The sequence below is a fragment of the Cajanus cajan genome, chromosome 7 (assembly GCF_000230855.2).
Source record: "Cajanus cajan strain Asha chromosome 7, NIPB_CcT2T_4, whole genome shotgun sequence".
NCBI classification, from domain to species: domain Eukaryota; kingdom Viridiplantae; phylum Streptophyta; class Magnoliopsida; order Fabales; family Fabaceae; genus Cajanus; species Cajanus cajan.
In genome coordinates this window covers 38387706-38411774 of record NC_138523.1, presented here as the reverse complement: position 1 = coordinate 38411774, position 24069 = coordinate 38387706, and the positions used below count along the sequence as shown (strand labels likewise).

At 40.5% G+C, this 24069-nt stretch overlaps 3 protein-coding genes across 3 annotated transcripts; all 3 read right to left on the bottom strand.

The window, feature by feature from the left end:
- Window positions 1-2619: 2619 nt before the first annotated feature.
- On the bottom strand, window positions 2620-6900 carry LOC109808871 (uncharacterized). Its single transcript, XM_020372037.3, has 2 exons — window positions 6743-6900; window positions 2620-5412 (listed from the first exon to the last, which is right to left on the bottom strand). The coding sequence occupies exon 2, from the start codon at window positions 5372-5374 to the stop codon at window positions 2771-2773; it is 2604 nt and encodes an 867-aa protein (XP_020227626.2). The 5' UTR covers window positions 5375-5412; window positions 6743-6900; the 3' UTR covers window positions 2620-2770.
- A 2852-nt stretch (window positions 6901-9752) lies between these two features.
- On the bottom strand, window positions 9753-10349 carry LOC109807109 (uncharacterized). Its single transcript, XM_020369636.1, has 2 exons — window positions 10236-10349; window positions 9753-10124 (listed from the first exon to the last, which is right to left on the bottom strand). The coding sequence occupies exons 1-2, from the start codon at window positions 10347-10349 to the stop codon at window positions 9753-9755; spliced, it is 486 nt and encodes a 161-aa protein (XP_020225225.1).
- A 432-nt stretch (window positions 10350-10781) lies between these two features.
- Window positions 10782-23701, bottom strand: LOC145950008 (uncharacterized). The gene is made up of 7 exons (XM_083060919.1): window positions 23584-23701; window positions 23055-23511; window positions 22564-22952; window positions 22372-22513; window positions 21985-22227; window positions 21273-21513; window positions 10782-10850 (listed from the first exon to the last, which is right to left on the bottom strand). The coding sequence occupies exons 1-7, from the start codon at window positions 23699-23701 to the stop codon at window positions 10782-10784; spliced, it is 1659 nt and encodes a 552-aa protein (XP_082917045.1).
- Window positions 23702-24069: the final 368 nt, after the last annotated feature.

The window sequence follows — 24069 nt, the reverse complement described above, 5'->3', positions numbered from 1 at the left end:
CTAGCTCAAAACCAATTGCTTTTTTTGTGTGTAGCAACCCAAAAATTTTCACCAACTCAAGATCTTACAACTATTTCAACCAACTTGCTTAAAAAACTCACTAGTTATGGTGGTCATCCCACAACTAATGTGATCTTCAGAAAACTCCACACACAGATTCATATCTCTGAATTTCTATACCAACTCTAATTCCTTCACCATCATGGCAAACATGTGGATTGTGGATGGTTTTCCTACTAAGGGCATCCGCCACTATATTGGCCTTCCATAGGTGATACATCAACTAAAAATCATAATCCTTCATAAATTTCATCCACCGTCTATGTCTCATGTTTAACTCCTTGTGATCAAATAAATACTTCAAACTCTTATAAACACTAAAGACGCTAAACCTAGCACCATACAAGTAGTGCCTCCATATCTTCAAGGCAAAAATAACAGTTGATAACTCCAAGTCATGAGTGGGATAATTTCTCTCATGATTCTTCAACTGCCTTGAAACATATGCAACTACCCTCTTATTCTACATCAATACACACTTCAATCCCTAGTGAGAAGCATTATAGTACATCTCAAATGACTCACTAAAATCAGGCAACACCAACACAGGAGAAATAGTCAACATCTTCTTCAAGTCTTCAAAACTTTGTTCACATGCATTCGTCCAAATGAAAGGTTGGCCCTTTCTAGTCAACTAGGTCAGGGGCATTACTATCTTGGAGAACAAAATATACAGACCAAATTCTAGACCCCCCCCCCTTTTTGGATGAATCCAGTGTCATTGGAAAACTAACATCCAAGGCTACAACTTTCATGAAGACACTAAGGCCAAATTCGATCATCTACCCCTAGCACTACATCACTCAATTCAACGCTCTAGCTTTAACTTTATGCCAGATTTGTTTTCTCTCGGGGCTGCAGCGCCCAACTTGGAGCTATAGCTCCAGGTCTTTGCCAAATCAATTCCTCCCAAGGTTGCAACGCCCAACCTGGAGTTGCAGTGCTAGATCTTGGTCTCCCTATTTTCTCTCAGTTGTAGTGCTGGTTTAGAGCTCCATCGCTGAGTGTAGAGCTTTCTGCACTTTCATGGCTTTCCCTTTCGTTTTTCACCTATAATCCATCAATTTTTACCCCTAAACATGATTTACCTTCATAATCTCTACTCATTTTGTTCATACAACCCAGAAACACCAAGGAATACCATATGCATGCATCAAGATTTCAAAGAGATCATCAAGAAGAAGGTTTCAATTTTCACATGCAACCAACTACATATCTACCCCCAAAGCTCAAAATTTCAAAAATCCAACAAATTGTAAGCTTCTATTCAATCAATAACCCAAGATTCTAACTTCTCTTACCTCAGAGGGAGGAGAATTTCGATTCCGAGCTCACAAGAAAGAGAAGAAGAAGAAGAAGAAGAAGAAGAAGAAGAAAAAAATGGAAATGTAAATCAACTCCGGGCGTCAAGCTTTCTAGCTCCTCTGCTATCCAGCACCTATATGAATTCAAGAATTAGGGTGAACAGCGAACGAAAAAAGTGAGTGGAAAAGGAAAGATAGAAGGAAATGAGTGTGAAGGAACAACGAAAAAAGGCACGGGTCTTACACCCATCCATTTCAAGGTAACTTACAAAATAATATTTTCAACTATAATTGTTAGAAGAAAAAAAATTGTCTTTTCACCTTTATTAAAAAAATTAATTACAATTTTGCAAAGAATCGTAGAACTTTTTTTGGAGAGGGAGGGGTAAAAATCACTTATTTGCTACCAAATTTTTTTTATCTATTGTGAAAGAAGAGAGGATCAATCTAAATATTATACTTCATTGTCCTTTATATAAAACAAGAAAGAAAAAACAAAATTGCAAAAGATCTTCGCATTTGACTACAACTTGTTTTCATTAATACAATAGTTGTGTTTTATTTCCATGCTCATTATCATCTAAAATGTGATTAACTAATATTAGTCCATACAAATAGAAACAACTTGTATCTTTCAACCAAATTATTTAAAGCTTAAATCATGACTTTGAGTATAAAATAGACTATATTTATAAAATAATACTCATTTTCTGAATGCACATGATCTTAATAGAAATTAATCACTATTTTTTTTAATGGATACTTCGTATCAATTTCATAATTACGAATATATATAATGAGATTAAAATTATTGAATGCTAAAGAAAAAAATTAAATTCTTTTATAAACTTAAATATTAGCAACATAAAATTAATAAAATTAAACTTCTATTGTACTTTTTAATTTATTGTTAACTTTATCTTCTATTTATTCACTTGTAACTAAACATTAAATATAACTATTTAAAATAAAACTTGAATATGTAATAAAACTAGTTAAAAATAATCATATTAATTCCTTTTTAATCTTTTCTTGATCATGATATTATAATTAAAATCAAAATCGGAACTGAGTTATTAGTATCCACCAATCGCTATTTGGGCCAACAAATATGCCCCCCATAAGATTTTAAATGAAGTTCACATTTTAGCAAGACTAGATCAAAATCCAACGAGCAGCAATAACTACTAATTGACATCAAACTTTAATTTACTCTATAACTTCAATCAAAAACATTTTCAAACTAGGACTTAACTGGACAAAAGAACGGATAAAATTCATCATAAGAAAACACTACACCAAACTGCAATGCAGAATCCAATTTAAAATATGTCCACAAGAACAGATAATCATAAACTAATACATTCCAAGTTCGTAGAACCACTCCATCCTATAGGATAATAACCTCAACAACTCACAGGTATTGCATCAAAGGCCTCTCTTACTTCCAATAAATCGGGGCAAAATCTTTTTGCAAGAATTTCAATCTGCTCAGCAAATGACTTCCCACCATGCTCTCCAATGCATTGAACCATTTGGTTCCAACGTTTTCTACAAACATCACCAGACCTATTCTCAATCAGATTGTCCCAATCTACCTCCTCCATGCAGCAAGCATCCAAAGTAAATAAAGCATTTACGAGGCGATAGTCATCAGTATCACTCCATACACCATGAGCAACCATAGGTGATGTTAATTTGTTATACCACTTTTCGCAGCAACTTGAACTGCTTCTAGTGAATTTGTCACCAATTGCCTCCCAACCAATATTATCTCGCAACATACCATGTTTTGTTTTTCTATGAACCTGTGAAGCTCTCTCACGTAGATCCACGTTTACTAAATCAAATAATTTTTGATACTCCTCTTGGATCCATCGTCCTTTGTTTGCATCGGCTGATTTTATTCTACGCCATGCATCCTTCACATGAAATCGATGTTTTCCCAATGCTACAGCTACTGATTTCCAATCGGATCCATGTTGTTCCTTCATCTTCCGTAAAAATTCTAACTCCTCAGGTGTCCACCCACGCTTCTCACTTCTTTCAAACAAAACATGAGCTCGATTATACACGCTAAGTTGAGGCCTCTCAGGTAAGGCTAACCCAATTTCCTTCCAACAATCTCTAACTGCAGGATAATGTATGCAATTGAGAACCATATCTAGACCTTCATCTCCCAAACCATGAGACTCTATATAGTCAAAAACAGCCAATTCAATCCTCTTATCTTCTTCAGGTGTAAACCTTTTCCCACGCACTAAGCCATCACAACAAACATCCACTTGATCAGAAAAAGTTACTCGTTTGGGTTTGGATGATCCAGAGTGACCAGGGTTTGGAGATTCACTGGTATCTGCCTTAGCTTTCTTCTTTGTCTCTGTCTTGCTTTGGTCATCAACTTCAGTGACAATTGACTTGACTCTAGCTGAAGGTTGATCACCTTCATTGCTATTTAACTCACTATTCTCCTTATTTTTGCTTTTGTCATGCAGTTTCTTCTTCTTCATCTTCTTACCTTGGCCATCATCTTCATTGCTTTCAAACTCATTATACTTACTTTTGCTTTCTTCACTCAATTTTTTCTTCTTTCTCTTCTTCTCCTTCTTGTGTTGCCCATCATTTTTAGCTTCATTGCTTTTAAATTCATCGTAATCCTCATGTTGGCTATCTTCACCAGATTTCTTCTTCTTCATCTTCTTACCTTGATCATCATCTCCACCTTCATTGCTTTCAAACTCATTACATGCCTGACTTTTCCCACGCACTAAGCCATCACAACAAACATCCACTTGATCAGAAAAAGTTACTCGTTTGGGTTTGGATGATCCAGAGTGACCAGGGTTAGGAGATTCACTGGTATCTGCCTTAGCTTTCTTCTTTGTCTCTGTCTTGCTTTGGTCATCAACTTCAGTGACAATTGACTTGACTCTAGCTGAAGGTTGATCACCTTCATTGCTATTTAACTCACTATTCTCCTTATTTTTGCTTTTGTCATGCAGCTTCTTCTTCTTCATCTTCTTACCTTGGCCATCATCTTCATTGCTTTTAAACTCATTATACTTGCTTTTGCTTTCTTCACTCAATTTTTTCTTCTTTCTCTTCTCTTCCTTCTTGTGTTGCCCATCATTTTTAGCTTCATTGCTTTTAAATTCATCGTAATCCACATGTTGGCTATCTTCACCAGATTTCTTCTTCTTCATCTTCTTACCTTGATCACCATCTCCACCTTCATTTCTTTCAAACTCATTACATGCCTGACTTTTCCCACGCACTAAGCCATCACAACAAACATCCACTTGATCAGAAAAAGTTGCTCTTTTGGGTTTGGATGATCCAGAGTGACCAGGGTTAGGAGATTCGCTGGTATCTGCCTTAGCTTTCTTCTTTGTCTCTGTCTTGCTTTGGTCATCAACTTCAGTGACAATTGACTTGACTCTAGCTGAAGGTTGATCACCTTCTTTGCTTTCAAACTCACCATACGCCTGACTTTTGCTTTCTTTACTCGATGTCTTTTTCTTCTTCTTTTTGTAATGGCTGTCATTTTTATCTTCATTGTAATCCTTGTGTTGGCTTTCATCACCTGATTTCTTTATCTTCTTGATATGCTTACCTTGATCATCATCTCCACCTTCTTTGCTTTCAAACTCATTATACACCTGACTTTTGCTTTCCTTACTTGATTTCTTTTTCTTCTTCTCGTAGTGGCTGCCATCTTTATCTTCATTGTAATCCTTGTGTTGGCTTTCACCACCTGATTTCTTTATCTGCTTGTGTTGGTCATCATCTTCACCTTTATTGTTTTTTAACCCATTAACCTTTCTCATTTTTTTGCTTGGTTTTGAAAAGTCCGATTCTTGCATTCCATCTAATGAAGAATCATATTTTTTTCTTTTCTTCATCTTTCTTTCTTGGTTGTCATCCAAGAACTGCACTTCCTTACCATCAGGAATATTACTATTCATTACTTCAACATCTTTTCCCCCCTTTTTCTTGGCTTTCTCATCCATGAGATTAATATTATTACAGATAATAGCTCGACACAAACCTGAAATAAAATAGAAACAAGGAACAACAATAGATATTAATTATGATTTCTATGGCAAAGAACAAAATCAAATTTCACACTTAAAATTGTTCCATGATACACTGCTAAATAAGACAATCAAAGTGTAGGAGAAGTAACTTCTCCCATATATTGCTACTTCCTCACAATATAGAAATCTGAAATAAAATGTAAAATATTTGCACACTAACATACAAGTCTACTTAGCACAGTTGGAAAGATCAACATTTTAAAAAGTAATAATAATTCATAATAAAAAAAACACATAAGTTTCCTTTATGTAATTAATAATTCTGGCAGCAGAATTCAGCATAAGCCAAGCCCCCTTGTATCCCCTGCCCTCAAACTTCATGTCATAGAATATTAAAAAAAAACGGGGGGAACAGGGGGGAACTAGTTTTCTATAATATGGTCGCTTTTCTACACCTTATCAATCTGACTATTTAGAGGTTATAGGACCCAACCCCAAACTTTGATTTGTTTCTTCAAACGCACTCAAACATATAAAATTAAAACGCTAAACAATTTATAAAATTCATGCGAGTCTAGTAATAATTAAAATAATCAGAAGGATTATTACATTACACTATAACAGACAGAGATAAAAGTAAATTGGTTCAATGAGTTCAATCTACACCAATTAACACAAGTACAAACCAAACATCTATCCCCTAATCTTGATGGTAAATTGCAGACATCACTTTGTTAAAAAAAAAAAACATAGTAAAATTAGGTAGTAGATCAAGAGAACAAAAGTTAAAAGGAGTAGCGTATGAGAACAAATCAACATCATCATAAAGGATAGTGATTTACTTTTACGTTGTTATTTTTTAACCTGTGGCTTAACTAGTGTCAGAAACTTCAGTTTCCTGAGCCAAAAACCCTAGGAAATTTTACATGGCATTGTAATTACTTTGGAATATACTTTATCTCATGTATGTGACGCAGAATTTAGCCCTCTTCCATATTTTGTTTTATTATCGGAAACTCACACTAGATTTGATCCATTTGTAATTGTAACTAAATAGCTAATAGGGAAGTCAAGGATCTTTTCAACTTTATTATACGCATGTGTTAGAGTTGGCACTTCTCAATAGCATTCCTCCCCATTTTAATTGCAGAGCTAGTTTGTTTAAACAGAGATAGAAAAACACAATAGATGAAGAACTAACATGCACTCTCCGTTATCAAAACCAAGTCAACAGAGTTCAATGCATACATATGTATACAGAGCAGAGGAATTGCTTAAGCTTAAGCGCATCAAAATATAAAGTAATTTCTTAAATTAAAATCGCATAGTGAGAGAACATACCTGGGGTTGTGAATTCTTTGGCCGGTGGCGGTGGCGGTGGCGGTTGCGAGCGTGGTGGCGCAAGACTCTGACGCAGCGGTGCGAAAGAAACCCTAACTCCCGATCCTCTAAATCTAATTGATCGCAGTAGGCCTTGGGTTGTGGTGGGATCTTGATTTATTTAAAAATATTAAATAAATTATTTAAATATCTGATAAATTATAATGATTGTGTTGTCTGTAAAATATAGTAATTAAAATATTTTTTATTTTCTATAATTTAAAGTTCACAATTTATTTTTAAAAAATTTAAAATATATTAGACATATGAATTGCAAAATATATATATATATATATATATATATTACAATCAATCAATTTTTCTTATTCACGAGAATTTAGTATATATTATTTTTTATTAAAATATCATAATATTTATCAAAAGGTTGAAAATAAATATTATAATTATAAATATCCTTTCATAATTTATTATTTATTATCGCTTTTAAATTTTTAAAATATATCAATTATAATGTGATAAAAATAAGATAAATAATATTTTTTATAATTACTTAAAAATCACATATGAAAAGCTAGTCGATAATAATTAAGAAAATATATATTTGCTTTAGTTTAATATTTATGATTTTTTTATATAGTTAACATTAAAAAAAATATTATTAAAGTTAAAAGAATTACAAAATCACAAATATAAAGATTAAAATGATTTATTTTAATTTATAAGGAGTAAAAATAATTAAAAAAAATAAATATAAAGATTAAAAATATCTATATCAAACAAGATAAAGTAAGTAAAACTGTATGAATTAAAAAAGTGATTTAACCTTAATTTAATTAGTTTACTTTGACTTTTTCATTAATTAAAAAAATTAAATTAAATTCTTAATTTTTGAAAACAATATAATATGATTTTTTTTAAAATTAAAATTAATGCCATTAATTTTTTTATATGTAGTCATATGTTATTTTTTAATTGTGTTACATGTAAAAAGAATCAATAATAAATAATTTTACCTACGATCAACTATTCATTAAATGAATTTCTTTTTATACTATTTTTATTATATTATTTATTATATTTTTTGTTTGTAAATCACATGTATTGTAACGACTCGCTTAGCTGTCGCACAACAAACAATACCACACAAAATAGGGCATACATATAAATAGAAAATATATACACATAGGACTAGCTTGGGGCTTAACAAGTCAATATACAAAAATATCAACCTAGCTACACTAAGTATCCATAAACAACAAAACATCAGCTCCATCTGCCAGCTGCAGTCCTGCTACTATACTCCAACCTATCTCTGCTCTACTCTCATACACAGTATAATCATTGCAGTCCAACCCACATGGAAACAAGTAACGGTAAGCTAGTGAAAAGAATTAGCATATAATTCAATTATAAACAACTTCAACTAACAGCATATCATCAAATTCAACAAAGTTGACATACAACACATAACAGCATACATCTACATCTCAGCTTCACAACACACTACACATATACAACTCACATCATTCAGCAAAATCAACATCTAACAGCTTATGCGTCGTCACGCATTTCAACTAGGAGATCTCCTCTAGTCTTAGTGATCAACAGCTCAGCCTTACGGCCTACATAACTCAGCCTTACGGCCTACACAGCTCAGCCTTATGGCCTATACAGCTCAGCCTTACGGCTTACACAGCTCAGCCTTACGACCTACACAGTTCATGTTCAACAACACAACTCACTATTTTAAACAACATATTCAACACTCAAAATAGCTCAACTTAATAGCATTAACAACTTAGACAGCATACATCACAGCTCGGCATAACAACATTCATCAGCAATAACATCATACAACATAAACATCGTAGTACATCACAGCTCAACTTTACATCATACAGCATTAACAATATTAATCAGCATAGTTATATAAAAAAAACACATCCGCGCCCGGTGCAATAGAGTTTGCGCCCGGCCTGGACCAACCAGAGAGCTCCAAAGCTCTTACGTGCCCAGTGCAATTTCAATTGCACCCGGCACAATAGAAGGCAAAGACTCTCAGGAGTCTCACAAGCCCAGCGTACCAAACCCGCGCTCGACACAAGTAAGGTAGAGACCTCCCCAAGGTCTCACGCTCGACGCAATTCCAATTGCACCCAGCGTCACCCCTGGTAGAGACCCCATGGGGCCTCGACACCCGGCGAGATTGAATCACACCCGGCGCCATGCCAGTACTCCAAAATTGTGAGTCCATGTCTGATATCACACTCAGCGCAGTTCTCCCATGCCCGGCGTGAGCCATCTAGGGACTTTCATTCCCAAGCTCGCCTGGCGCAAACAACCTTGCACCCGACGTGCTTGACCAATGGAACTCTCTGATGGTTACACGCCCGATGCCAAGAACTAGGCCCGACGCAATTACGAATAGCAACCCTCAAACTTCAAAAATTTCACCAAAAACCTACAAAATCAACCAACTCAAACACATGCAATCCATCAAATGAACCACATTTTCAGCAAACAACTCAAAAATCATCACTTTATCAACATGCAACCATTAACACTCAAAAATCCCCATTTTCCCAATCTTTCATCATTTTCCCAAAAACCCCGAAAGCAAGCACTCTTTGAAATCGACTGTCAATCACCATGAATCAAGCAACCTTAAGTTAACTCATTTCAAACAATCCGCAAGAAATCTAGCTTCCCTTAGCTCAGAGGAGAAGATTTCGAGCTTCCGGGAAGAGGAGGAGAAGAAAAAAAGAAAGCTTGGAGATGGAACTCGGGAAGAAGGGAATCTGCGCTCCCTCAGCTAGCTCCACACGTCTCTAATTCAGCACCTAGAGCCACCAAGGAACAAAGAATTTGAACAAGGCAAGTGAATGGGAAGGAAGAGTGAGAAGGAAGGTTATGTTGAGAGGGAAAGGGAGTAAGAGGGAACGGGACAACCTCCCCAACAACAGGAATTTTCGTCCCCGAAAATAGACTTACTTGGGAATAAGGAAGGATACTATTTTCTGCACTGCTGCTCAACTTCCCAAGTAGCTTCACCAGTAGCTGCATCCCACAAAACTTTCACCAATCCAATGGACTTGCCTCTCAACTCCTTCAACTTGTAATCAACCACAACTATCGGCGACTTCTCATAAGTTAGTTTCTCCTTCACTCGAACTTCATCCAACTCAACTACATGACTGGGATCATGAACATACTTCCTCAGTTGGGATACATGAAACACATCGTGTAGATTGGAGAGAAACGGTGGCAAGGCCAACCGATAAGCGACCGGACCCACACGATGGATGATCTGATAGGGACCGACAAACCTAGGTGTCAACTTCTTAGCCCTCAGCTCCCTTCCCACACCAGAGGTTGGGGTCACCTTCAAAAACACATGTTTCCCTTCAACAAACTCCAAAGGCTTTTTCCTTTTATCAGCATATGATTTCTGCCTACTCTGAGTAGTCTTCATTATCTCCTAAATCAGCTTCACTTTCTCAATAGTCTGTAGGATTAGCTCTGGCCCCACAACCACTGATTCACCATCTTGATACCAACATAGAGGAGTCCTACCCCTCCTACCATACAGTGCTTCAAACGGTGCCATCCTAATACTAGCATGAAAGCTATTATTGTACGTGAACTCCACCAGTGGTAGGACTTCCTCCCAACTCCCCAAGTGATCTAACACACAAGCCCTCAGCAAATCCTCCAAGAACTACATTGTCTTCTCTAACTGACCATCCGTTTGTGGATGATAAGCAGAACTCAACCTCAACTTAGTGCCTGAGGTTTGATGTAGACTCTGCCAAAATCTAGAAGTGAACCTCGGATCTCTGTCTGAAATAATACTGGAAGGCACCCCATACAACCATACTATTTGCCTCACATACAACTGCGTCAACTTCTCCAAGGACCACTTGATATTGACAGGCAAGAAATGTGCACACTTGGTCAACCTATCAACAATCACCCAAATAGCATCACTATTCCTAGCCGACCTAGGTAATCCCACAATGGAATCCATAGTGATACTATCTCACTTCCATTCGGGAATCTCCATCAGCTGTAGCAAACCACCTGGCTTCTGATGTTCCACTTTTGCCTTCTGACAAGTCAGACAGGCTGCCACATATTCAGCTATATCCCTCTTCATACCAGACCACCAGAAAGTCTTCTTGAGGTCTTGGTACATCTTAGTTATACCAGGATGTATGTTAAGTCTACTCTTGTGGCTTTCCTCCAAAATTGCTTTCTTCAGCTTAGAATCATGAGGTAGGCAAATTCTTCCCTTAAACCTCAAAATTTCGTCTCCACCTGATGGAGCTAAGTTGAAGAAGATTGATGAACTTCAACTCCTCCATGCTTGGACCGAATGTTCTTGAGGTTAATCCCTTGGTGAAACTTGAATCTCCATGAAAGAAGCTTCCATGGAGGAGAAGCCTTGAAGAGGAGGTTCGGCCACTTCCTAAAACTTGTGAAGGAAGATTGTTGAACCAAGGCAAAGTTGAAGAACTTTGCTAGAAACCTTAGAGTGTAGGTGCTCACGGTTTTGGTGACTCTTGTTTGAGAGAGAAAATTCAGATTTTATTTCTCATATTTGACAAAAGTGAGTAGAAGTGTAGGAAAATCAAATATATAGGGTAAGGTAGCTTGTAGGAGAAGCTAACCTTAACCATGGTTTACTAGGAACCATGGTAGGGTTATACGGTTTAGCTAGCTTCTAGGAGAAGCTAACCTTGACCATGGTTCACTTAGGAACCATGGTAAGGTAAGCTAACCTTGCTTGAGTTTAGAAACTTGCAAGACTGTCGCCACCGGCCCGAAACGGGCTTTCGGCATTCGCGAAGGATGGTTGGACTCGTTTATTTGTTTAAAAAATGTGGATTGCTAGAATGACTTATTCTCAAACTGAGACCTCGTCAAACGAGCAATTTTATTAAAAGGCTCACCAATCCATATTAATCCCAAGCGGGACCCTCCATGGATTAGTGGTTTTCGCAAAAGGAGGGTTCGTGGAGTCGCCACCAATGTTTTACTCAAAACATTGGAAAAAGGGATAAGGCAATTGATTTAAAAATCAACTTTGGCCACTACAACCAGAGTTGGGTAAGGGAGTCGGTTACGCGTGGGGAAGGTGTTAGCACCCCACGGCGCCCCTTTCGGGTTCCCTATGACAGATTATTTTTAAAAGAACAGTATAAAATTACTAAATTACCCCTATTTATTCTAAGCAATTATAAATTGACTATCTACATGATGACAGTTTAAATATGCACACAGAAAGCAGTAAAAGGAAGGATTGAAGGGAAACCTCTTGAAGCGTGCTTTTATATATTGCAAAGAACTGGGAAGCGTTTTGGCGTTCCCTCGCTCTACAAGCCCGCTCCTCGCTCTCCTAGAACAAAATTTTAACTAAGGGAATCAAAAAGATTTCCCCTCGACTAGGTTCGATCCTCAAGCAAAATGGCTCGGGGCTCAAGAACTTCGTCGGATCAACTCTCCGAGTGGTTTCTAGGGCAGAACACTGCTCAAAAACCCCAGAATACTCAAGGAGAGGGTTGAAACTATCTGAAAAAGTGTGGAATGACGTCCAATTGACGTCATATTTATAGGGAATAGGCGCAATACGGCCTACAGGGGCAATACGGCCGTATTGAAATTTTTGAACTTCAATACGGTCGTATTGAAGTTCAATACGGTCGTATTGAAGTTCAGAAATTTCAATACGCCCGTATTGAGTTCGCTGCGGTTGTATTGAAGTGTCAATACGGTCGTACTGACTTCAGTATGGCCGTATTGAAGCTTCAATACGGCCGTATTAAGTTCAGTACGGCCGTATTGGGCTTTTTCCCTCCACTTCTTTATTTTGAGCTATTCTAAGACCTCTAGACCTACAGAGAACCCTCCTAGGGCCTTCGCGGAGTCCTTCTGGCTGATTATCCTTCAGTCTTCGAGAGTCTTCAAGCTTTATTTCCGACCCGGACAGTTTTAGGGGTCTACAGCTGCCCCCCCTTTACTTAGTCGGACGGCCTTTTGGTGTATCGGCTGACAAGTAAAGGAGTTGACCCAATTGTCCGGGTGTTGTGCCGACCTTCTGACTTGTAGCGTCTTCCGGCGGAAAATTGTTGAGTAGCCTCTCCAGGTGGGTGCATACCTTGGCGCTTCTGACATCCTCGGTAGCTGAGTTTACCTTCTCCAAGGTCAACTTCACTCGACGCTCGAGCCGGAAGTTGGACATCAATGCGCCTCTGATGACGCTGATGGTTGAGTACCGCCTCTCCAGGCTTAACTTCACTCTTTGTTCGAGCCGGAAGCTAAGTACCCTTGTGATAACGGAAAGCAGTGTGAGTTTTGCCTCTCCAGGCCTTGCTTTGCTTGTTGCCCAAGCTGGAAGCTGTAAGTACCGTCCTTCCAGGCTTAGCTTCACTCTTTGTTTGAGCCGGAAGCTAAATACCTTTGTGACGGCGATGAACAGTGTGAGTTTTGCCTCTCCAGGCCTTGCTTTGCTTGTTGCCCAAGCTGGAAGCTGTAAGTACCGTCTCTCCAGGCTTAGCTTCACTCTTTGTTCGAGCCGGAAGCTAAGTACCTTTGTGACGATGGTAAGCAGTGTGTGCCTCCTTTCCAGAGATAGCTTCGCTCATTGCTCGAGCCGGAAGCTGCATACCTCCGTGTTTGTGACGACGGGGTAGCGTGAATATCTCCTTTCCAGGGATTCGTGATGATTTTGTCTCCACAGTCCACGATGCTGCTTCGACGGTTGTTTTTTGACTTTGTGCCACTGAGGGCTGGATAACGCAGGGATCCGTCTAGGGGATGTGCAGTTACTCATAGGTTCTTGTGTCCCAACTTTCTATTGCGTAGTTGGTTCCCACTGGGGAATTTCTGATTCCTTTGGGTGCAGACACAGAGATGCTCTTTCTGATGTGAGCGGTGCCTTATGATTGGCTGACGTCCTTTCGACGTTGGTGGAGTATCCCGGTTATCCTTGTTCGGGTAACTCTTTTTGATTTTCTGATTTTTTTGCTGCCTCTGTGTAGGCTGTTATCCGCTGGGGATTCTGGATGTTGATTTTGATTAGCCTCTTCTGTTAGGCGTATCAGCTTGACGTTCAATGATTGGCTGAGAGCCAGATTCCACTTGGGGAATGATTATTGATTTTTTTATTTTTTCTCCTTCTGCAGGGATGCCTCTTGAGTAGGCGACTGGGGATTTGGGGATCTTATGTATCCCAGAGTATTATTTAAGAAGCCTCTACAGGCTTAGCCTCACTCGACACTTGAGTTGGAGAGCTATCTTCACTGAGGAAGTTTAAGTCCTTTGACTTGGATATTCTGCTTGGGTGATCGTACGTCCATTGGGAATGTCGTCGATCTTGCTTTGATAGCTCTTGCTGGGGATTTTGAGTCCAAGAGCGTGAGTTGAGGTTTCTCTGGGGAGTATTATTTCTGCGAGCCTCTCCAGGCTCAATTATTCTTTGATGTGGGGGATGAGGAGTATTGTTTCAGCGAGCCTCTCCAGGCTCAGTTATTCTGTGCAAACTGATTGTCGGATTTTCTGTATCCTTGCCTTTTTTATTTTTTTTTTGGCTTTTTCTGTATTTTGCCTTTTTTTATGTTTTTGGCTTTTGCTGTACAGAATTTAAATTGCTAGAGAATTTTGAATTCAAAAGTGGCAAATTTCATTAAAAATGAATTTGTACAAGAAAAATTTGAGAAATGGGGCTAAGCCCAACCAAACTAGTACATGAAAAAGCAATAAAACAGAAGCCAGTCTTCACTCCTCTGCTGGCGGGTCTTGTGGCGAATCCGGGAAGCGGCGATGCATCCAGACGGAGAGGTTGTCGAACCCCTGCACCAAGGTATCTAGTCGAGCATCGGTACTCTGCTGCCATGTACCGACACTATGCTGAAAAGCATCGAATCGCGTGTCGATGCTCTGCTGAAAAGCATCGAATCGCGTGTCAATGCTCTGCTGCAGTGTGTCGAAGCGGGCGTCAAAGTATCCCCTGTCCGACCGTGACGTGCTAGCCTCTGGCTGCGGGGTGTCGCCTCCCTCAAAGTCGAGGTTGTTGAGGAGGTCGTCGAAGGTTTCGAGGCCATCTACTCGCACAAACCCCCCTCCTGGCGATCTAGCGATGATCTTCATGTTAATCAGGGTGGAGGCACCAATCAACTTTGGCGCCAATGCCCCTGGCTCTGCACCATCGGGACATCCCCATGTCTCCGCCAGCTGTGAGAGGAGTGGGGCAACCAAGATGTACCCCTGTCTGGACTCTCCTCCCTCTCGTACCCCAAATTTCTTCACGTGCTCAAGGAAGAAATATCCAGGATTGGCCTTCCGGCCGGTGGCCATGCAATATAAGGCCAGCAGATCCGGTCGTGTAATCGACTCCTGACTCTTGGATCTGCCATGAATAGTACTGGTGAGGATCTTGTGACAGATCCTAAGAGCAGTAGGGAGCCGGGAGCCTTTCACTCCTGAATGATAATCCCGTCGGCCAGTGAGCAAACTCCACATCTCAACCGGAGTCCACTGATCAGGCCACTCGCATATGGCATCTCGGAAGGCCAGCTGATCAGTGCGGCTGAAAAACCCTGCCTGGACGTTGAACTCGTCCAACGTCAGTGTGCGGTATCCTTCATTCATCCAGAAATCCACCGCGCAAACATCCTCCCCATAGCTGTTAGTCGACTCCGTGACGCCGACTGTGGCCAAGAACTCCTTCGTGGCCGTCAAATATAGCTGGGATGGTGGATTAAGGACAAATCCCCATCCTATGGCGTCGAAGTAGTTCCTGACATCATTCTCCAAGCCCACTGCTTGGAGAAGCTCAAAGTCGAGCACTCTTGACGGCTCGATGGTGAACGTCTCTATGAGCTGCAGCCGGTCTCGGTGTCGGTCTGTCATTACACGTCTGGCCGGGGCTCTCTGCCTTTTGCGAGAAGATTCTGCCATTTCCGATAATCTCTCTAGGAATGCACTCACAAGCAAGGAATGTGGAGAATGAAGAAAGGTATGCAAAATGAGGGAGGGGAAGCCTTTATTTATAGGCAAAATTCCGCCAATACGGCCCGTATTGGATTCAATACGGCCGTATTGGCCTTTCCGTTGATGTACAAAATTTACAACCAATACGGACCGTATTGGGTTCAATACGATCGTATTGGGATTCAATACGATCGTACTGGATTTTAATACGCCCGTATTGGAGTTGAAACGTTGTGCTTAACGTTAACTCCAATACGACCGTATTAATACCAATACGGGCGTATTGGATTTTTCTGATTTTATGATGATTTTTTTTTTTTTTTTTTTTTTTTTTTTTTTTTTTAGATAAACAGAGAATAAGTGATCTTCTAGTACACCTATCATCTGTATGCATGTATGCAAATGAGATGCACCTAATTCTATTTGATTCAGTTTTTCAAAAGAATTAATCGATGCGTTCTTTGTTTGGATCTTGCCATTCCTCCATACAGACTGTGCTTTGCCGATTTCTGTAACCGAGGAACGATGCGTGTTTGATTTTTGGTGTTATCAACCAAATGATTCTCCCTTCCTTTAGAAGATGTGTCAACCCTCTTATTGACCACTATATCTCCATGTTTCCACTAGATTATTCAAAAATCGTTGGGGACAAGAGAGAAAAGAAGGAAAAGGTATATTTTTCAAAAGTTTGTGTTTTAGAGGGGATTGTTTTATTTTTGAAAAATGGATTTTGTAAGAATGGCTGGCCAATGGCAGGCTTATTGTGTTTAGGTTTGTTCGATTAAACACTCATGAAGTTAAGCACATCTTCGTTATTAATGATTGTGTTTTGACAACTTGGATAGCTTTTCTTGAGCCCCTTGTTGAATTCGATTGATGGTACCATCATGGATTTATTTTGTTTTTCCTTTTTAGACGGCCCTAACTTTTGCCTAAAACACCCATTTGTGATGTCTTAGCGGGCTTTTGTTTTTGTTCATTATTTTGTAACCCTAATTTTTGCCTAGGTCACCCTTTTGTGGGATTCCTAGCGGGTCTTTTGCTCTTATTTTGCGCAGTCCCCTTTTGGGTTTCCTGCCGAGCTTATTATCTTTAGGATTTCTTTATCCATGATGGCATTTATTGATGCCAAGAAAAGGTGCTCCAAGCTGTCATGCACATTTCCACATAAAAATGATGCGGGTTTATTGATTATTAAGACGATTTTAACCTCACTTATGTTCGTTCAAACAGGGTTAAATAATGTGGTCTAGAATTTTATTGTAAGCAAGAAAAGAAGCAATAAGAAATAATGAAGAATGATTTTATTATAATCATAATGGAAACATGTGCCCTATCGAGGCTCGGGGGTCGGGCTGTCCCCGAGGAGTGATCTCTAATAGTCACTGAGTCTATACATCCCTATTGGAAGGAGAAAGACACTTGATGACAACAGCTGGCCTTGACATTTGTGAACCAGCCTTCCTAAAGATCTGGCTTAAAGAACGTCGAGAAGGATCTTGATTCCTCTTCGTTCTTTGATCTTTAACATGGTTGTATCCTAATCCTTGTTTCCCCGGATTGTCCTTGATAATAGGTAGCTCCGGGATTCCTTGGGAGTACTTGCCCAATCCTTGTCCTGGCAAGTATCCGTTCTTTGTGAGCATATGGGCTACCTTCTTCATTTCTCGGGGAAACGTTTCGACATTGGCAATTTCCAATGCTTGGAAGGCGGTTTCCAAAGCTTCCTCTGCTGCATCCACATAAGGTATGTTGGATGGCTTACTGATGAGTATGTCGTCTTCAGCTTGCACGGTCACCAGTTTGTCACCCACAATGAATTTGACTTTTTGGTGGAGCGTAGAGGGTACAGCTTTCGCATCATGAATCCAAGGTCGGCCTAGGAGACAGCTGTATGCAGGAGTAATATCCATCACTTGGAATTCGACGTTGAAGATAGTGGGTCCAATTTGGATTGGAAGATTGATCTCTCCCACCACTTCTCTTTCAGAACCGTCGAAAGCTCGAACGATCATGTTGCTCGGGCGCATTTGGACTCCCTTGATTGCCAATTGCTTGAGCGTTCTTTTTGGCATCACATTCAAGGAAGATCCATTATCTACCAAGACTTTAGCGATGTGATACTCCTTGCACTTTACAGAGATGTGCAAGGGCTTGTTATGATTCGGTCCCCCAGCGGGGATTTCTTCATCGGTGAAGGTGAGGTGATCACTAGCCGTGATGTGACTAACAATCCCCTCAAACTTGTCTTGGGAGATAGTGTGCGACACATATGCCTCGTTCAAGACTTTCGACAGAGCTTGCCGATGCGGTTCGGAGCTTAGGATCAACGACAACAGCGTAATCTTTGCTGGCGTTCTATGAAGTTGATCCACGATGGAGTACTCGCTCTGTCGGATAAACTTTAACAGCTCGTCTGTCTCCTCCTCGGATTCTTTTTCCTCGGTTTTCTTTTCTTCTTTTTCTTTATTCTTGGGGGCTTTATCATGAAGGTCTTCGGGAGTGTAGATCCTGCCACTCCTAGTCATGCCCCAAGTCCAGCGATGTTAGAGATATCGCTGTAGGCAGAAGAATGGATGTCGTATATCCACGGCACAGCCTTATTTGATTCGTAGGGGAAAGGTCTTGGAGCAGTGATCCTTAATGGTGCTGGACCTTCCCCTTTATTCGTCTTGATTACCAACAACGGAGTTGATGTGCGCTCGCTTGGCGCGGTTGTTGGCTTACACTTAATAACAAATGGCGTGCGATCCATCTTGAACATACGCATCGATTATTTCTTTCTTTTTATTAATGTTTATTAATGATTTATTGGGAGGGATGTATGAAATGCAAACCTAGATCCCTCCATGATCTTTGATAAGAATGCATGATATGAGATGATGGCGATGAATATGCATGCATTGTGTTTATTCAACTAAGCATTATCATGTTTTTAGGATGTCCCTAAGATGATGCATGATATTGCTTGGTTTGGATAAATAACCCTTTTTTCCTTTTTTTGGGTATTTTGTTTTTTGTATTTTTTTGGGTGAAAAGGGAAACTACCTACATGAATGTGATGAAGGTAGATGTTAACACCATGCAATGGAAGATCCTTATTCCTATTTATTTTTATTTTAAAAGAATAGGAATGTTGTATGTTTAAAGAAATGCAATGTATGCTCAAACAATTTCACATAAACAATGCACAAACAATTCACTCATCCACGAACAGTCACGAGCGAATCACGAGGTAGGGGTATCCTGCAGAAAAGTGCATATTCAAGGTGGTTCTAACTGTTCTCACCGGTCTGAGGCCCCCAAGGTGCCCCCATTATAGGGACCCAATTCCTCTCGTCGTAAGCCGATGGAAAGCTCCAACGCACTGTCGGACTCGAGTTCATGGTTATCACCTTGAGTGATGCTTTCCGACAACGGTCTACGGGCACCTATAGACCCATTCGACAACCGGCCGTACTAACATCCACTCCCTATGGCTTACCACTCATGCCCCCGGGTATAGAGGGAACTGTTGTGTGCAAAGGTTCGTGTGCAGTTTGTATTTCAAACAATTGCGGAAAATTAAACAAACAACAGTTATTAAAGCCAATTAGATAAACATGTTATCATACAAGCAAGGGGTAATAAAGTAATTTTAACTATTATTTGTTAAAAATAATCTGTCACTCAATGGGACTGACTCTCGAAGCTTCCCCAGTGGAGTCGCCATCTGTCGCCACCGGCCCGAAACGGGCTTTCGGCATTCGCGAAGGATGGTTGGACTCGTTTATTTGTTTAAAAAATGTGGATTGCTAGAATGACTTATTCTCAAACTGAGACCTCGTCAAACGAGCAATTTTATTAAAAGGCTCACCAATCCATATTAATCCCAAGCGGGACCCTCCATGGATTAGTGGTTTTCGCAAAAGGAGGGTTCGTGGAGTCGCCACCAATGTTTTACTCAAAACATTGGAAAAAGGGATAAGGCAATTGATTTAAAAATCAACTTTGGCCACTACAACCAGAGTTGGGTAAGGGAGTCGGTTACGCGTGGGGAAGGTGTTAGCACCCCACGGCGCCCCTTTCGGGTTCCCTATGACAGATTATTTTTAAAAGAACAGTATAAAATTACTAAATTACCCCTATTTATTCTAAGCAATTATAAATTGACTATCTACATGATGACAGTTTAAATATGCACACAGAAAGCAGTAAAAGGAAGGATTGAAGGGAAACCTCTTGAAGCGTGCTTTTATATATTGCAAAGAACTGGGAAGCGTTTTGGCGTTCCCTCGCTCTACAAGCCCGCTCCTCGCTCTCCTAGAACAAAATTTTAACTAAGGGAATCAAAAAGATTTCCCCTCGACTAGGTTCGATCCTCAAGCAAAATGGCTCGGGGCTCAAGAACTTCGTCGGATCAACTCTCCGAGTGGTTTCTAGGGCAGAACACTGCTCAAAAACCCCAGAATACTCAAGGAGAGGGTTGAAACTATCTGAAAAAGTGTGGAATGACGTCCAATTGACGTCATATTTATAGGGAATAGGCGCAATACGGCCTACAGGGGCAATACGGCCGTATTGAAATTTTTGAACTTCAATACGGTCGTATTGAAGTTCAATACGGTCGTATTGAAGTTCAGAAATTTCAATACGCCCGTATTGAGTTCGCTGCGGTTGTATTGAAGTGTCAATACGGTCGTACTGACTTCAGTATGGCCGTATTGAAGCTTCAATACGGCCGTATTAAGTTCAGTACGGCCGTATTGGGCTTTTTCCCTCCACTTCTTTATTTTGAGCTATTCTAAGACCTCTAGACCTACAGAGAACCCTCCTAGGGCCTTCGCGGAGTCCTTCTGGCTGATTATCCTTCAGTCTTCGAGAGTCTTCAAGCTTTATTTCCGACCCGGACAGTTTTAGGGGTCTACAAAGACAAGCTTCAAACTCAAGAAGGAATGCTTGAGAAATTCGGCCAAGGAGAAGGAACAAGCTAGGCGGCCCATGGTTCAAAATGCTCCTTGAATTAATTTGAAAATCTTTGATTTGGTTTAGTTAAGTTCATCATTTGATGATGAAACCTAGCTAAATCAAATCTATGAAAAATTAGGAGCAAAATGAGTCCAATATGTAAAATTTTGCCTAGGCCCAACTCAGGCCCAATTTCTAAGCACACCCTCAAGCATTGCTAAATGTCACCCCTTTTTCCCTACTGAAAAAATACAAAATGAAAGTATCAACTAGGGAGGTTAAATGGAGCTAAACTCTCCAAGTAGCCTACCTTAAAAACAATATACAATCACGAGGAAAAAGCAAGTAAAGTGCCTCACAAATACAAAGGCAAAATAACCTATACAAAATACTATGCATAAACTGTACAATATAAACAAATTGAACTAAGGCCTTATCTTCATGATAGAGCATTCCAAGTGAAGATTACCTTGGGCCTGACAAGCCCATTAGTCTTCTCAATATCCAGCTCTTCCTGTATCCTCCTAGCCATAGCTCTGGTCACTGGGCCCATGGCCCATGGTCTATCACCACCCAACTCAAAACAAACTACCTTCTCAGTGCCCAGCAACCCAAGAATCTTCACTATCTCTGGATCCTGCAACTTCTTCAACCCAACTTGCCTCAAGAACTCACTAGTTATGGTAATCATCCCACAAATAATATGATCATGAGCTAACTTCACACAGAGATTCAAATCCCTGAATTCCTCCACCAGCTCCAACTCTTTCACCATCAAACACGACATGTGGATGAATTTCCTACTAAGAGCATCCGCCACTACATTGGCCTTCCTAGGGTGATACATCAGCTGAAAATCATAATCCTTCAGAAATTACATCCACCGTCTCTGCCTCATGTTCAACTCCTTCTAATCAAACAAGTACTTCAAACTCTTATGATCATTGAAGACGCTGAACCGAGCACCATAAAGGTAATGCCTCCATATCTTCAAGGCAAAAACAACTTCTGCCAACTCCAAGTCATGAGTAGGATAATTCCTTTCATGGTTCTTCAGTTGCCTTGAAGCATATGCCACCACTCTCCTGTTCTGCATCAACACACATCCCCATCCCTAGTGAGAAGCATCACAGTACACATCAAAAGGCTCACCAGAATCAGGCAACACCAACACAGGAGAAGTAGTCAACCTCTTCTTCAACTCATCAAAACTCCGCTCACAAGCATCTGTCCAAATGAAAGGCTGATCCTTTCTAGTCAACTAGGTTAGAGGCATTACTATTTTGGAGAATCCCTCAATGAACCTCCCATAGTAAACCACTAGACCCACAAAACTCTGAATGTATGTGATAGTTCTTGGATGCTCCCACTGCAACATCGACTCTACCTTAGCCGGATCAACTGCAATCCCCTCAACTGAAATAACATGGCCCAAGAACTTCACCTCTTCTAGCCAAAACTCACACTTTGACAACTTAGCATACAATTGCTTCTCCTTCAGAATCTCCAATACCAACCTCAAGTTCTCTCCATGTTCCTCCGGGGTTCTTGAATAAATAAGGATGTCGTCAATGAACACTACCACAAATTTATCCAAGAAAGGCCAGAAGATTTTGTTCATGTAATCCATGAACACTGCCGGGGCATTGGTCACACCAAACGACATCACAACGTACTCATAGTGACCATACCTAGTCCTGAAAGCAGTTTTAGGTATGTCACCCACCTTCACCCTAATCTGGTGATATCCTAACCTCAAGTCAATCTTTGAAAACATCGATGCTCCCTCAATTGATCCATTAAGACATCTATCCGGGAAAGTGGATATTTGTTCTTAATGGTCAATTTATTCAACTGTCAGTAATCAACACACAGTCAACTACCTCTATCCTTCTTCTTCACCAATAACATGGGAGCACCCCATGGAGATACACTCGGCCTCACCAATTGCTTATCTAACAGCTCTTCCAACTGACTTTTCAACTCCACCAACTCTGCTGGGGCCATCCTATGGGGAGCAACCAACACTGGCCCCGCACCAGGAACCAAGTCAATGCTAAACTCCATCTCCCTAGTAAGGAGTAATCCAGGCACCTCGTCCGGAAATACCTCAGCAAAATCTTTCACAACTTTTATCTCAGCAATAACCCTCTCGGTCTCCACACTCATGGCAGCAAGCAGAATACAACACTCTGCTCCATCTCTCATCAACATTTCAACTTGGCTAGCTGAAATCAACAGCTCATCCTCCACTTGAGAAAAGATCAACCTCCTATTGGCACAATCTATAAGGATGCAATTGGTATACAATCATTCCATCCCTAAAATTATGTCAATATCTACCGAAGGCAAATAAATCAAGTTTACCTTATACCTCTTCTCATTTACCACTAAGGGACAACCAACACACAGCTTAGAAGCAACAATAGAAGCAGAAGCAGGCATCGACACTAGCAGTCTCAACCCCAAATCACATACCAGCACACCCAACAATTCAGCACATGCATAGAAAATAAAAGAATGAGAGGCTCCCGAATCAAATAAAATCATCACATCCTTACCAGCAGCTTTGCCCTTCCCATTCACTAGATCAGATGAAGTGGAAGCTTCAGCCCCGGTCAAGGCAAACACCCTCCCAGCTGTAGTAGGTCTATCACCTCTCGGAGCACCCCTATTCTGTCTATTTCTGGCAGGACAGCTAGTCGACTCGTGACCCATCTGGTTACACCTTAAACACCGGCTCTTAGTATGAGGGAAATCTCGAACAAAGTAGGGTCCACCACATCTATAACATCTGAGAGTGGCACCCCCACCCTGATTTCCACCTCTAGCTGCGTTAGTAGGTTGCCTTGTGACAGGACCCCCTTGTTGTGGTTGGGGCCTACCATAAGGTTTCCTCTAACCTCCACCCTTATTGGACCTAGCTGGTCCCTCAGCATTCTTCATCACCAGGTTGTTGCCTTCCAATCGTTCAACAACTTTAGCCTTCTCAACTAAGGCCAAAAACTCAATGATGGCCATAGGCACCACCACCCTCTTCAACTCCTACTTCAAACCCTCAGCAAACTTTCGGCACTTCCAAGCTTCAGAAATAGCTTGCGAATAGAAACGAGCCAAGTGCTCGATCTCATCGCATAATCAGACACCGTCATCCCACCCTGGTGCAACCTCATGAACTCTGCCTCTTTGGCATGTCTCACACTCTCTAGGAAGTACTTCTCAAGAAATACCCTCTTGAAGCACTCTCAGTCAATCGCCACTCCTCGAGCAACTAAAATCTAATGAGTGCCCCTCCACCAGTGTTCAGCCTCCCCCACCAGCATATAAATGACATAAGCCAACCTCCTCTCCTGAGAACAGCCCAGCACGGTAAAAATCTTCTCCAGCTC